The 14,974-nt window shown below is 37.2% G+C and overlaps 1 protein-coding gene across 2 annotated transcripts; it reads right to left on the bottom strand.

Annotated features, from left to right (window-relative positions):
- Positions 1 to 1,092: 1,092 nt before the first annotated feature.
- On the bottom strand, positions 1,093 to 12,512 carry LOC122662298 (transport and Golgi organization 2 homolog). 2 transcript variants are annotated; one of them, XM_043857888.1, is made up of 6 exons: positions 12,157 to 12,512; positions 11,875 to 12,058; positions 8,746 to 8,952; positions 1,451 to 1,642; positions 1,227 to 1,365; positions 1,093 to 1,163 (listed from the first exon to the last, which is right to left on the bottom strand). In XM_043857888.1, the coding sequence occupies exons 1-5, from the start codon at positions 12,237 to 12,239 to the stop codon at positions 1,228 to 1,230; spliced, it is 804 nt and encodes a 267-aa protein (XP_043713823.1). In that variant the 5' UTR covers positions 12,240 to 12,512; the 3' UTR covers positions 1,093 to 1,163; position 1,227. The 2 variants fall into 2 exon arrangements, with proteins under 2 accessions (XP_043713823.1, XP_043713822.1); XM_043857887.1 differs by having other exon boundaries at positions 1,093 to 1,365; positions 12,157 to 12,511.
- Between the last annotated feature and the right edge of the window lie 2,462 nt (positions 12,513 to 14,974).

Raw genomic sequence — 14,974 nt, 5'->3', positions numbered from 1 at the left:
AGAGTATTTTTTTTGCATAAAAAGTATACCTTTTAGCCTCAAATCAACATTGAACTCCTATTTCTTGCAGAAGAAAGCAAAAAATTAAGGGAAGTGATAGACATCCCCCCCACTCCCAACCAAAAAAAAAAAAAATCAAACTACTTTACATCCAAACAAATGGAACCTTAAGAATGCAGAATTTTGCAAGTCCCAAAGAAAGAAAAAGAATTATATGAATCAATAGTTTTTTTGTTGGAATAAGTTGACAAAAAATCTAGATCTATCATTGGATTGAATCGAGTTTTTCTTCATCCATGGTAAACAGAGAATCTCTTCAGCCATGGGACTCGACCCTTTGATTTGATTGAGGAAGGTTATTTCAGACATTGAGACCCAAAGTTTCATAAGTCCATTCACATCAACAAATTACCTTGGATGAAAAGATTCTCTCTTCACCCTAGATGACGAAAAACTTTCATTAAATGAATTTTCATCTATTAAAACGAACAAAAACATTTCCCATTTTCATATCATAAGAATAACTCAAGTTTTATAACCCAAAAGTAGCTTTTATAACATTTTTCCTCCCCTTTTTTGGATAATTCTTTCCCCCACAAAACCTTAATGAGTATCAAACACACACCTTGCTCTAGCATCCGCTCATCCACTTCTTGTCTAACAAAATAAGGCCATTGGTAAGCAAGCCTCAGCTTCATTATCATGGGGTGATTGTTTATCCTGTAAACCCAGCTTGAAGCAAGGTCATTGTAGAGGCAGCAAGGATAATTTGCCATTCTCTGCTTGACCATACATTCCAAATTTAACTTTTGACTAATGGGTTCAACTAATTTGGAATCCATTTTGTAATTGTTTGCCCCTAACCTGCTTGCATTCACTGATACTTGTCTGTTCTTGTTGGTGGAAGCTTCACTATATATTGAAGATCATAATAAGGTCCCAACAACTTTGTTTATAGCTACTAGGAAGCTAAGCAAGAACAAAAGCTGGAACATGGATAGATTTAAGATCATTCACTATATCATAGATAATATTAGATGTTTAACACTTCGAAAAAAAATTCTATATAAAAAAAAAACACTTCGAAAAATAATACAGGAAGGCTGACAACGATGACTGTCAGCGTGGTTGACATCTTTATTTCATTATTCAAAGAGAATGTACTGTTTACAACTTCTCAGGCGCGTTGTAATCTGGATTGAGACTGGGGCAGCACCACCTCTCTATCTAGTTCTCTGGGTTCTTTATTTGAAAATTGATGGTGTGCTCCTTCCAGGCTTCATTCTCAAGATACTTTTCGTAAAAGCTTACTTCTCCATTTGCTGTCAGAGACAATGCAGCAGTGCTTCTAGTGCCATAACACCCCTGTTTATCAAACAATGTTAAGGTACAAGTACATAGCTAGAAAATAATGTTAAACATAAAGTTGGTAACTGATTGGAGGCTTTACCAGTGGAGTGTCTACTTTCACAAATACAGAACTCAACTTTAATTCCCATTCGGTAGAACAAATGTGAGGTAACCTGCTTTCATCTGCTTTAACTGTATCTGTCATCAATTCTTCAACCATCTGTTTTACAGGAACTTCTCCTTTGCCATTTTTTCCAATTAGTTGCTTGAAATTCTCACTCAAACGCTCAGCCTGGAAAATAATGGATTGAGAATATTTTTAGAACAAGATTAATTTGCATGAAGGAGGTCTGTAAATTTCAGGCAACTGGCACAAACAGAAATATTTCATATCTTTATACAATAGAAGCAACCATTCATGTGTAAATAACTTACCCTACCTCATCAGTTAATAAGACTTATTTATTGATGAGGTTGGCAGTCAACATGCAGGTCTGGGGCCATTAATTCATCTAGGTTTAGATTTTGAAGTATCAGGAACTACAGTTGGATGGATCCTAACTAATGGCCATATACACAAAATCCGCTTGATGGGAAGATTTTTGACAATATGATCAATGTATTATATTTTCTTAGAAACACCATTTTTTTTTTTTGAGCTAGTTGTTCAAATGGAAACAAAAACTCGAAGTATACTAGAGATGCACAAAGAAGGAGAAGCCAAAGCGCCAGAGGCAGAGAAACTAGCACAGCGCAGATGACTAAAACCAAAAACCACCGAACCCAACAACTCTGGCAACCCAATCCAACCCTTAAAATGGGCTATAAATGAGCTTAGGTGAGCTGAACCAAGGGCTCAGAATCCTCACTACAGAACTAGGTTACTGACGTCAAGCTTTCTCATTAAGAATTTGATTGGCTCGGTTCAATGAAGTCCAACAACTATTTTGGGTTGATTCAGGCCCAAACTCCACAAAGTTCAACACAAACTAAGAACAGCTAAACATATATTAACACTTCTTTCAATTATAAAACATATTATATTAGAAAATACATATGGCATATGTTCTATAAAAAATTACATAAAGAGTTTAGTGACTGCTTGGGCTTCTTATTTAGCAAAATGAGCTTAATTCTCAGAAAAATTCCCAGGCCTGGCTCATACAAGGACAGCCAAGGATGAATCCAGCTATTCAGCTCATTAACAGACCTAAAAGCACCTTGAACAATAACTAACCACCAAAAACCAACTTCTTCAGTCTCAAAAGAACTATCCCCACAAATCATATCAACCACTCTCCCACCTTTAACACCTCTTAGTTCAACACTTTGGGCTCGAGTCAAATCTGGCAAACAAGTAGAACTTGTATCTCACTAATTGACCCAAGGAGAAGAATTTCCAGTTTAACCCTCTTCAATCAATCAACACCAGTTGCAGGAAACAACCAAGAAAAATATCAGCCACAATATGTAGTATAAGAAAAGCACTCTCTGATCTTATTCCATTATTACGACTCAGAAATAACAGTAATGATCAGATTCCAGTGATGCCTCCTTTATCTACTTCACCTTACTCTTGAACTTCTAGGATGACTCCAAACTGACGAAAAAACTTTTCATTCTATACAAATACCAAAACAGCATCCACTTCTATGCGGTTAACTGATCTCAGCTCCTTGTGTGGACAATGATGTTGGTCCACCATTCCCTGCTCAACAAAACAGCCAGAGCCATGAAAAACCAGGAAGATTACAGGGACTTGATCAACTCAGGCAGGATGATATTGTTGGCGGGAATGCCCGGCGCAGCGGAGGATCGTATCGTTCTCCTCTTGCATGCAAGATTTACCATATAGAAATTAATGGGGAGGAAATGGGCTACCTTTGAACTGCAAATGTAGTTCCTCCACACTATCTTAGCTCTTCCACACTCGAGCAATCCAAGGAACACCTTCGTCGGGAACTCACAATGACACTATCTCTCTTCTAGGGTATTTACAAAACCCTAATCACCAACCAAAGAGGAGGGGAGAGAGGAAAGGCCAAATCGTGGCCTTCTCTCCCCCCCTTTTCCCCTTTTTATTAGTTTAGGTTGCCTATCTTATTTGTGTCATTGGAATTCTTAATCTCATACTAACTTAATTAGTTAATCCCTTCAATGACAAGTTAACCGTATTTGCTACAAAGAGGGAAGTGTTAGGATCCCATCGGGTATCTTACCTAATCCAAATATCTAATAATATTCATTAATTTAATTAATGATATTATTAAGATATAAATAAATAAATTAAATTAATTGATACCATTAACTCCCCAATGTAGTAGATAATTGCATAGTAGTCACTCCAACGAACATGCTAGTACAAAGATTTTGTGTTAGTGATTGGATGAAAACATTTTTCAAAAAACATTTAAGAAAATAATAATATTCATAAATAATTATAGTTTTTAAAACACTTCACAAAATCGTTACCGGATCTAGATTTTGTCCAAGTATACACAAACATTCTCTCTCTTTGATATTCCCCAGTAGGGTAGTGGATTCCTTGTTGAGTGTTCTCTTGTTCACGATCAAACGCCATGAATCCAATACACCGATATATAGTCAGGGAGGTATCAACCATTGGTGCGCCAAAACCTATGATATGTAATCACAACGACAAGGACCTCTCAGGTCAAGGAACCAATCGAATTTTACTAATGAGAATCTCGTTCCTCACCAACTGGCAATAACACATGCAAGACTCTCATGTGATCCTGTTCAATGCACACACCATATGTACACTCACACTTGTATCTTGGAATCTCCCCACTCCGAAGAATACATAGTGTGACACTCATATGAATAGGATGTCCAATTCTATCCCTAGTCAAGAATGGTTTTAGGTGAAAATCTAAGGACAACCGTAGCCCATCAATAATCACGCATAATAAATTAATTTAAGCATTAGATAAAATCCGGGTTTGATGGACACACTTCCAACAGATATCTCATGCATGGACAAATGCACATAGGGATTGGGTGCTGATACTCTTGATTGAGATGGATGATCAGTCAAGGATGCTCCCACATCAACCACTAGTAAAACAAACTGCTAACATCAACCACTAGTAGAACATACTGATTACCTCAACATTAGTATCATAGCACTAGAGGCACTGTCAGTACTTTAAATTTGACCATTAAATTAATTTGAACTTTCAGTATGTCATTCTCGTACTTGTGTTTAACATCTATTCACAGTTTTGTTCACATCTGAGTTTCTGATTTCATTCTATCAAGTTTTCTTGAAATCTGATCTGTCAGTCCTTATCTGGGATCTTGGTTTTAGAGGTTTTCTGGAACCTACTTGTTAGGTGGATCTAAACCCCATTAATTGGTATCTCATGCTGTTAATGGTGTCCGATCGAGCAATTGGGCCTCAAAATACTTTATTTTTGCCCATGGTTTTATTCTATGGGCCTTGTGCTTCTTATTTTTGAGTTTTTTTTAAGCCCATAAAGTTAGTGCATGGGATTAGTAGCTAACTTAAGTGTTTGAGTTAGATTAGGAGACTATTTAACATTTCAAGTCAGCATAAGAGAGTGATTGGGAGTCCTTTTATGAGTCAGTTTAGAAAATTCAAAAGTTATATATATGTATACACCTCCACTCAATTCAAGATGTCTTGATAAAATAATATTGAGTTTTCTTATGAGTTTTGGAGCTGTTGAGCTTAGCATACGGGATATATATCCCTGACCTTATTATTCTCTTATCTTGTGTTCTCTACTCTTTTCTTCTCTTTGCTTCTTCTCCATTGATTACAATGTTAGTTTCTGCAATGGATTGTTAGATTATGGTGTCCTATGGCTACTAGGATTCTTCAGCATTGACTGATCTAACCATTGGATCAACTTGATTTTCTGATATTGTGTTCTGTTCATTACTTAGGCTCTCTTTGGTATAGTTTAAATTTATGTTTATATGACACATAAACATAAATAGATGTGTTTGGTATGATTTATAACCTCTATTTCTCATTAAAATAAATCGATAGAAGCATAAATTCACAAACAGCTAGAGAGTTGTGTATGATCTATCACCATAAACTGTTAATGTTTATTTATGCGGGTACCATTAAAGAACATGTGCATAATTACTGCTTAAGTGGGGGTAAAATGGTAAAATTAACAAAAATTAGAATAAACCTCTCTTTTGCCTCTCTCCCCAACCCCCACCCCCACCCCGTCCCCACCCTCTCTCTTAACATATATCATTTTATATAATGGGGAAAAGTTCTTTGTGGGGGAGTGTACCACCCACACCCAGACACAAAGAGGGGGGCAAAATGACCGTCATACCCCCATGAAAAGCGGAAATGCCATCCCCATGATGCCAATTCGCATGCTATCATTGGCCCCCACGTGCGCGTAGGGGCCACGCTCCCCCACAGTTGAACATCAACATTTATATTATATAATATCTACTATATAATATAGTATCTTAATATAAAATATAATATATATACTATATATAATAATATTGTATTATATAATATAAAAGGAAGGCTTTTTTAATATATATATATATATATATATGAATAATATAATAATAATATGGAGAAAAAAACGCTACCTGGTCGTGTGGCCCATGTGGTTCCTACGCCTAGACACAGAAGCGCGTGAAAGTACCGCACTACCCCATGGAAAGGCAGAAATTCTGCCCAAGGCGAAGCTTGCACGTGCGCTCCCATTGCCTAGCGTGCGTGTGTAGGTTCTAGAGGCCCAGATAGCAATCTCTTGCGCTTATAATATATTTTTCACTTAAGCATACCAAACATATTTTTCATTATATAATCTATTAAGTCTAGTAGTAACCAAACGATTATTGTTTATAGCCCATAACCCATTATCATAATTGGTTATTCATAAATAGTTCATAAATATAAATATAAACTATGCCAAAGAGAGCCTTAGAGCACTCGTCCAGTTCTCAATGATAATTTGATCATTAGTTGTGAAGTTATTTAATTTTCTCCATTGCTGTTTCTGAGATTCTGTTTTGAGGTTCCTTGTTTGATTAAAACTCTCTCAGATTTCAGAATCCAACCGTTGGATGAGATTTTACTTTTGATGTTGTGTATCTATTATTAACCCTACTTGCAATCAGAATTTAGAGCACATCTGATCTGGTATTATTAAAGTATATTTTTAATTGTTGTTCCTGTTTATAGGTTTCCTGCAGAATTGAAACATTGTCGGTACTTTAAATCTGACCATCAGATTAATTTGATCTTTTCGTATGTTATTCTAGTACTTGTGGTTAACATCTATCTATTCACAGTTTTATTCACATCTAAGTTTCTGATTTCATTCTATCGAGTTTCCTTGAAAACTGGAATTTAACTCCTTGTCTGCGATCCCGGTTTAAGAGGTTTTCTGAAACCAACTTGTTAGGTGGATCTAAACCCCATCAATTGGTATTAGAGTCGAACTTGAAGAAGCTTTTCAGCATGGAGGTTGATACTTATATTTATGATCTATTACTTTCACTCCAAGAAAGTATGTGTGCCCAAAATAGAGTATCAAAGACAAGCCTCTGAAGAATTCAAACAAAAAATTAAAGTTATACTCGAAGTTTTGCAACCACAAGTTGCAGGCAAGTTGATCAAGGAAGCCTTTGACAATGAAGACTCTCAAGTGGAGCCAATTATCAGAATCGAGGATAAATTGGTCGATGATCTAATCAAAGATCAAAAGAAGATTCCAATTGAGGAAACACAACTTGAAGAGATCAAAATTGTTGAATTCTTTCCTCCACAAATCTTGGATGCCAAAAAGCTGACTGTTGCCGATTTTGATCGTGGGATGCGTTGGATCATCGTACTATCAAAGTTGACGATCGTGGATTCTGATCGAGTGGTGTTGATTCTTCCACATTATAAAACTCGAGGATGAGCTTTGTTTAACACCATGGGAATTGATGCAGTTAAAGGTGTCCAATCGGGCCAATTGGGCCTCAGAATGCTTTATTTTGGCCCATGGTTGTATTTTATGGGACTTGGGCTTGTCATTTTTGAGTTTTTTATTTATTTATTCTAATGGGTTTTATTTATAAGCCCATAAAGTGGGGTAATGTTGGTGCATGGGATTAGAAGTTAAGTGTTCGAGTTAGATTAGGATACTTAATATCCTTTAAGAGTTTTGTTTTAAGTCTATTTACTTTAAGTCAGCATAAGAGAGTGATTAGGAGTCCTTTTATGAGTCAGTTAGAAAATTTAAAATGTTAAATATATGTATACACTCCCCCACTCAATTGGAGATGTTTGATAAAATAATATTTGAGTTTTCGTATGAGTTTTGGACCTATTGAGCTTGGCATACAAGATTGATATCCCTGACCTTATTTCTTTTATTTTGTAATCTCTAATCTTCTCTTCTCTTTGCTTCTTCTTTTCCATTGATTCAATGTTAGATTCTGCAATCGATTGTTAGCTTGTGGTGTCCTATGGCTACTAGGATTCTTCAGTATTGAGTAATCTAACCATTGGATATTCTTGATTTTCTGATATTATGTTATGTTCATTACTTAGAGCACTGGACCAGTTCTTGAGAATCTGATAATTGGTTGTGAAGTTATTTAGTTTTTTTCCAGCTGTTTTTGAGATTCTGTTTTGAAGTTCCTTGTTTGCTTGAAACTCTCTCAGAATTCAGAATCCAACCGTTGGATGAGCTTCTACTTTTGATATATTGTAGGTTTTATTAATCCTACTTGCAACTAGAATTTAGAGCACATCTGATCTGATTTTATTAAGGTATTTCTTTACTGAATTTGTTTTCCTCTTTAAAGGTTTCTTGCAGAATTCAAACACTGTCCGTACTTTAAATCTGACCATGTTATTCTCGTACTTGCGGTTAACATCTATTCACAGTTTTGTTCACATCTGAGTTTCGGATTTCATTCTATTGAGTTTCCTTGAAATCTGAACTGCTAAATCCTTGTCTGATATCCTGGTTTTAGAGGTTTTCTGAAACATATCCTGGTTTTAGAGGCATTCTGAAACATACTTGTTAGGGGGATCTAAACTCTATCAGCCATTCCTCCATTTATGTATATTCATCTTCTCTTTCTCAATTCAGAGAAGAGGAGAAAGAATATTTATGCATCAATTTACAACTGAGGTCCATTTGTTTCAACATAAAATGTCTGAAAGTAAAATGAAATAGGGAAAATATTTTAATTCTCCTACTCAACAACTTTTTGGCATAAGTCGATGAAACAAACTATAAAATTGAAAAAGAACATAACAGCCCATATTTCCATCAAAACAAATGGAGCTTGTATAGAACTTCGATAAGAGATATCTTATCCTAATTTTCCATGAAAGTAAGCAGAACTAAATATTATCTTTACCTTGTGCCAGGGGGAGTCTAGCCTTGCATTTGAAAGCACATGAATACCTGGAGAAACCACTTCAATGGAAGCAGGCTGCCCTTTTGGTCTGTTAGAAACACAAACCATGGTTTTGGAAGAAAGATCTGCTAAAACCAGGTTGAATCCATTATACTGATCTGCTTCCTTTACCACTTCTTTTGCAAACTCCATTGGACTTTTCCTGCTCTGCAAACAATGAGGACACCATACCAAGAAATCATTGAAAGAAAAACATACATAAAAATTGCACAATTCTAGAAAAGAAGGCTGGCCAGGTAAATAGCCAAGAAAGCAAAATTCCACAGTTGTCACACACCACAAAACCAAGAGAACTGCAAGCTGACAGTAGCAACTCTATTCAATGATGAGTAACAGTAAAATTTTGTGTTCCCAGAGAGTCCAGGACCTCACTGTTGGACAGCTTGGACTGTAGACCGTGGGGATTTTTTCTCTTTGTTTGAGGGGGGGGGGGGGTTAAATTACTTGTAGACCCCCAAGGATTCTGCCAGCTACAGATACCTCCCCTGACCTTTCTTAAATGCTCTTGATCTCACTTAATAGTTTTCTGACACATTGCAGGTAGAATCCTTAGTTATGTTAATAATATCCACACATGCTAATATAAAAATTTCAAAAACCAAAAATTACCCTCAACAAGCTTAGATCAGTTTATGGGAGCTTGTAAACATTTACCAATGAAAAAAGATGTCCTCTACTGTGCAAATAAATCAAATCAAGAGGACACCAAATCTTCTCCACAGAAATAGGTTCACATTGAAGCACACTGTACTGGCACTTCTGAATTTTTCTTAGTTAAAAATTGACAAGGCTATTATCATCATTACAAATTCAAGGGGCTAAAAATTGAGTACACATCACTTTTATCAAATTGCACATTAATTAACAACGTCTCAGTTCTAACAGAACAAGGGAGGTATGTGAAATCTTATGAAGAAGCAGCGGAGGTATCCAAGTTGTCAGAAAAGTCTAAGGGTCTAACTGTCTAAGTGTAATTTAGCCTTTCCCATAGTTGTCATGGGTCGCCATGGCGTCTCAGGAGAGGGCTGCATGGCGACCTACGCCATGGCGACCCTCTTTGATTTCTTCTTCGACTCTCTTCCTCTTCGATTTCTTCTTCTGCTTGATTTCTTCTTCCTCTTCGATTTCTTCTTTCCCTCTTCAATTTCTTTCGATTTCTTCTTGATTTCTTCTTCGCTTCTTCCTCTTCGATTTCTTCTTCTGCTTCTGCCCTCTTCGATTTCTTTCGATTTCTTCTTTCCCTCTTGATTTCTTCTTGATTTCTGAATTTTCTTCTAAAACTTGAGAAACAATAGAGAAAAATAAAACATGGCTTGAGTATACATCTATTAACACATTAAAAATAGAGAAAATAAAAATAAAACATGGTCGACATGCTCGCCATGGCAACGCCATGGCGGCGACATGTCGATATATCGCGGACACCCCCACCGACTTGGATCGCGTGACGCCGTGACAACTATGCTTGGGAGTGGAGAGCCATAAGTTTGAGATAGGTTGCCCTTTATAAAGATCATCATTTTCTTCATCAGGACAGTAGCTCCAGCATTAATAAAATTGGCAATAGAGCAAATTTTTCTGCACCCTTTGCCAACCCCATCCAAACTCTCAAATCCAAAACCAGCCCAAGCAATCATGAATTGCAAAAATAAAGTCCACAACTAATTATATTATGAAGGACAAAGGCCATACAGATCCCAATCCATCCCACCTCATCCATCTTGAGGCTTGGTGGAGTATGATGAGGTCCAGTAAAGCCATAATGATGTAGCATCAAGCTACACTGCTACACAAAGATAACCGAGAAGGGAAGAGGTAGTGAAGGACTTGGAAACAGTCTCTCCTGCAAAGCAGGGGGTAAGGCTGCATACATTTGCCCCTCCCAGACCCTGCAGTAGCGGGAGCCTCGTGCACTGGGACACTCTTTTTTAATTTCAAGATAATTATAAAAACTTGCCTACTACATTTGAGAAGGCTATGACAGTCTCGTTCAAAAATAATTCTTAGGGTGTAGCAACCTGATGGATCAGAGCAGACAAATCCTGACTCCAAACAAAACCTGCCATAGGCTACCAAATCTAAACCACCCTTGACTCCATAACTTAAGAGGGGGAGGAAAGGCTGAGTGGAAAAGGAAGGATGGCACAATGGGGGTTATTGTGTGAACTTCTGTAGCATTTATTAAGTGAGACAGTCGAGGTGACTATTTTTTTTGAGGGGAGGGGGGGGGGGGGGGGGGGGAAGCCCACTAGGTTCAGCGATGATTCTAGGCAAGAGAAACATAACAGACTATAGGACTAGAGAACAGATGTTTCCAGTCTCCGAACTTGTCATGTTTTCCTACATTCTTCAAGAATTAAATTGATTGCCATGTCAGTGTTCCATCCTTTGGATCAGTTCTTTTCAGAGTAATAAGATGGGCAGTTGGAATGTTCGTACCATCGATCACAGCCTGGACAAACCCTTTTCTACTCTGATTCAAAAAGTGACATGGTGATTAGGCTGTTCAAAATTCAGATCATCGACAGCCAAGCCTTATAGATTTGGATAGGCAATTTCAGTCACTCCAAGCCTGCACAAATGGATGACCGGATCATTTTTAAAAGCAGCAATTTGGATAGACAATTTGAAGGCCAGAGAATTGTCTTCTGGGCCCTAATGGTCTGGCCTCTGGTCCAGTTCAGATAACATTGATGAAACCAAGTTCCAACAGCTAAAGAAAATAAATGGTGCGGTTTGGGGGGTGGGGGTGGGATTACAGGTAAATATAACATGAAAATAACAAACAGGGATAAGCAAATTATCAATTATCCACTCCTAGAGGCTGAGCAAATACCAAACAACAAATATCAAGCATAGAGGAAATAAAGAGAAACAGAGCAATGTAAAGAGAAACCAAATCAAAGGGGAGTTATAAAAGTAATGGAAGCACATAAAAACCGATTGATGATTACATGAAAGAGAAAATTAGTTGTTAAATGTACATAATTGGTGGTACCAAAAGAAAATTAAGAAACATATAAACATACATAGAGAGGGGGGAGGGTATTGATAGATCATCAAAATTACCTGCAAGAAACGCACAGTTAGGTCCCCTCGGCTCTTAGCCTCCGGGTGGGGGTGAAGTTCCAAAACATTAGTCAGGAAGGCCAACCTTCCTTCTCTTGTACAAGCCAACCATGTACCCCCTGCAATCTCATCCCTTCCACCTAATATTTCAGTATCTTCCCACCATGACACCGGCTTTGTAGGCCTTCAATGACCAACAAACAGACACAGAGACATCATGTACACGAATTAAACAAAATAACAAGCAAAATTAAAATTAAAGAAAAAAAAAAGCCGCTTTACCTGTTGTGATACTCATCTCTATTGAGCAAGAGAAGGAATTCATAGTGTGGATGAGATTGCCAAACAAACAAAACAATACACATGGTATGTTATCGTTTCACAAAATCCAAAAGCTTCAGAAAGGAAAAAGAATAAGGCGGAGCTCTCTATGTAGCAAAGTCAGGAAACCCAGTTGGGCTTTTAAATTTTGAAGTGGCTCTACAAATTCAATGAATTGTGGGGACTAAAGATTCAGCCGAACGGTGAGCATTAATAAGCTTGCCGGAAATTTTAGCTAGAATGAGAAATCAAAGCATGACCCATTCGAAATTGATGTAGATAGACACGAAATGAAGAAGGAAAGGCGGTTATTTACTGAGATACTAATCTATCTACAAACTCAAAAGATTGATACAGTAACTTATAGAAGAAAAAAAAAACCCAAAAATCTACAGGAATCGAAGTCAATGAAAGATATCTTTTTTCTTCAGAAGGCGGTTTTGAGAAAGAGGATAGATGTTGTGGATTGCGATACCACCTATGAATATATAAAAAGCTTTTTTTCTTTTCTTTCTATATTTTGCTTTTTTCCTCTTAAAAGATAAGGCAACGAACTGAGGCTTACAGCATTCCAAGATAGAGAACGAAGATCCATGGTTTTGCTGTCCGCAGAAGGAACCTTCCATGGTTTTCTTTCTTTAACGTCGTCTCTCTCAGCAGAACAAATGTCGCAACTTGCAACAAGCTGAAACTGAAAGTTGAAACCCCTGGCCGTGGCAGTCGCAAGTGGCATCCTTAAGGTTCAGCCGGTCAAGGGCATAGTTAGTAAATTCGGAATTGGGATTTGGGAATCATTTTTAAAGGGTGAATAATTCTGACTAATTCAAATTCTCCAATAAAAAATTTTATGATGAGAGCACATCTCTTGTCACTTTCATGCCAACAATTCTTGGCATAGTACAAGAGATTTAGATGATCATATCGCTTACGGGTCCGCGTTTTCTTTGGGGGGAGTGTGGTCTCTGCGTTTGCGTTTGCTTTTGTGTGTGCGTTTGCGTTTATGTGTGCGTGTGCGTGGGGTCAATGAGAATGCACATGTCGATATCATGGGATTGGAATTTTCTCCTTTCATGAGGGTGAAATGCTCATTCTAATTCCCTATGTGTCTGAATGAGAACGGTACACTCCGTTCTAAAGAACTTTTCTCTATAAATTAAATCGAGTTTCATGTAAAACTTGTTTTGAATTGTGAACAAACTCTTATCAAAAAAAGATTTGGTAGCAAAGGGTTCGATGGACTTTACTGAAAGATCTAAAAAGCAAAAAAAAAAAGAAGAGGTTTGATGTCTAGCTCCATGGCTCCTCCTTCAATGCATGGGCAAATAGCACGTGCACGGGTCTCCAAGAGGAGCGATGGGATGATCATTTCACTGTCCTATGTGAGAGGGTGTGGAAGGCAATGGGGGTAGCATTATTTTTTCAAAAGAAAAAACATATTATAATTAGATTATCAAAACAATGCTATTTAATTACTCTTTTAGGAGAAATCGAGAGTGTGGCATGCCAGTACTCCCATGAGTCTATCTCTCTCTTTCCCATATGAAAAGAGACATATTTGTCCCTTTTTACACTCCAAACAGAGAACTAATTCCATTAGGGTAATCATTACTCGAAAAGAGGATAAATAATTTACAACATAGAAGGACTCCCACATTAGATAAACATGAAAAAATAGAAAGGAGACAACCTCTATATATAAGAGTGGTCATGTTAGTTTTAAGGGTAAATTATGAAACATCCCTGAGAATGAAATGAATCTCAAGTCATCCCCTCTTATTGGAAAATATTCATCTGCCCCCTCTACAGTAACGATGTTAACTTAAATTAAACCAAAAATTGAAAAGACAATTTTAACCTCAATCAAAATAAGATAAACAATCACATTGAGGTATATTTTTATCAAAAATAAAAAAAAAAACATTGAGGTATCTAACGTTTTTGTAGAAAATGATTTCAGATACCCAAACCCTTTGAAGCCACCGTCGATCGAGAACCTTCCAGTATCGCTGCCGTTACCGCCGCATACAAGACTATCTGCCGGTGAGCTCTTGCACCTTAGCCTTGAACTCAGAGGTAGTGGTCTTTAGCTTTATAGGGTTTGAGATGTAAACAACCTTGATGGGTTTTGATTTGTTCTTTGGTTTGGCCCTTTTGCAGCTCTTGATGCTTTGATGAACACTGATTTTGAAAGTCTAAGAAGTTCTTGCTCGAGTGTTGTAGCACTGCTACCTAACTTCCATCCACACCCTATGCTCTTACATCTATTGTGCCTTTTTTATGGCTGGCGTTTTCAAGTTCTGAAACTATATTCTAGCAGCATCGATTTTTGAAATTAATTTCAATCCAGCCAGCAGATCTCTTTCTATCTTTCAGGGACTTATTCATCTACTTGGTAAGGCTACTCGATCCAGATTTGAAGCTGGTCTAAGCACCTGATTATGTATTATTAGAAATCTCCAGACAAGGTCTGCTATACTCTATTTTCAAGGATTTTTTTTTCCAGATCGATATCCTCTATCGTTTATGATTTGACCAGAAGATCTATCTCAGTTTTTAGGGGCTTATTACCCCTTTCTTGAAGGCCACTCGATCCTAGTTTGGTGTCCTTCTGAACCCCAGTTCTAATTTTATTGCAAAATCACCAAATTCTGGGTTTATTTACTTCAAATTTACAGTTTTTGAGCTGCGTTTTATATCAGTTCTCTCAATATCTCTGAACGTTTGTGGGGTTTGTATTCTCTACTACTGGTCTTCATATTTCCAGCCTTGAGATCGACAA

The sequence above is a fragment of the Telopea speciosissima genome, chromosome 5, assembly GCF_018873765.1.
Source record: "Telopea speciosissima isolate NSW1024214 ecotype Mountain lineage chromosome 5, Tspe_v1, whole genome shotgun sequence".
Classification (NCBI taxonomy): domain Eukaryota; kingdom Viridiplantae; phylum Streptophyta; class Magnoliopsida; order Proteales; family Proteaceae; genus Telopea; species Telopea speciosissima.
The sequence above is the reverse complement of the archived record's forward strand: the minus strand, read 5'-3'. Positions and strand labels throughout refer to the sequence as shown.

Bases quoted from the DNA above. Each gene is read 5' to 3' on its own strand.
- LOC122662298 (XM_043857888.1), bottom strand. From the start codon at position 12,239: ATGTGTATTGTTTTGTTTGTTTGGCAATCTCATCCACACTATGAATTC. The intron at 8,953-11,874 runs GTAATTTTGATG...CATTGTTTGCAG, and splicing joins TAACTGTGCGTTTCTTGCAG to AGCAGGAAAAGTCCAATGGA. The intron at 1,643-8,745 runs GTAAAGATAATA...ATTATTTTCCAG, and splicing joins TAGACTCCCCCTGGCACAAG to GCTGAGCGTTTGAGTGAGAA.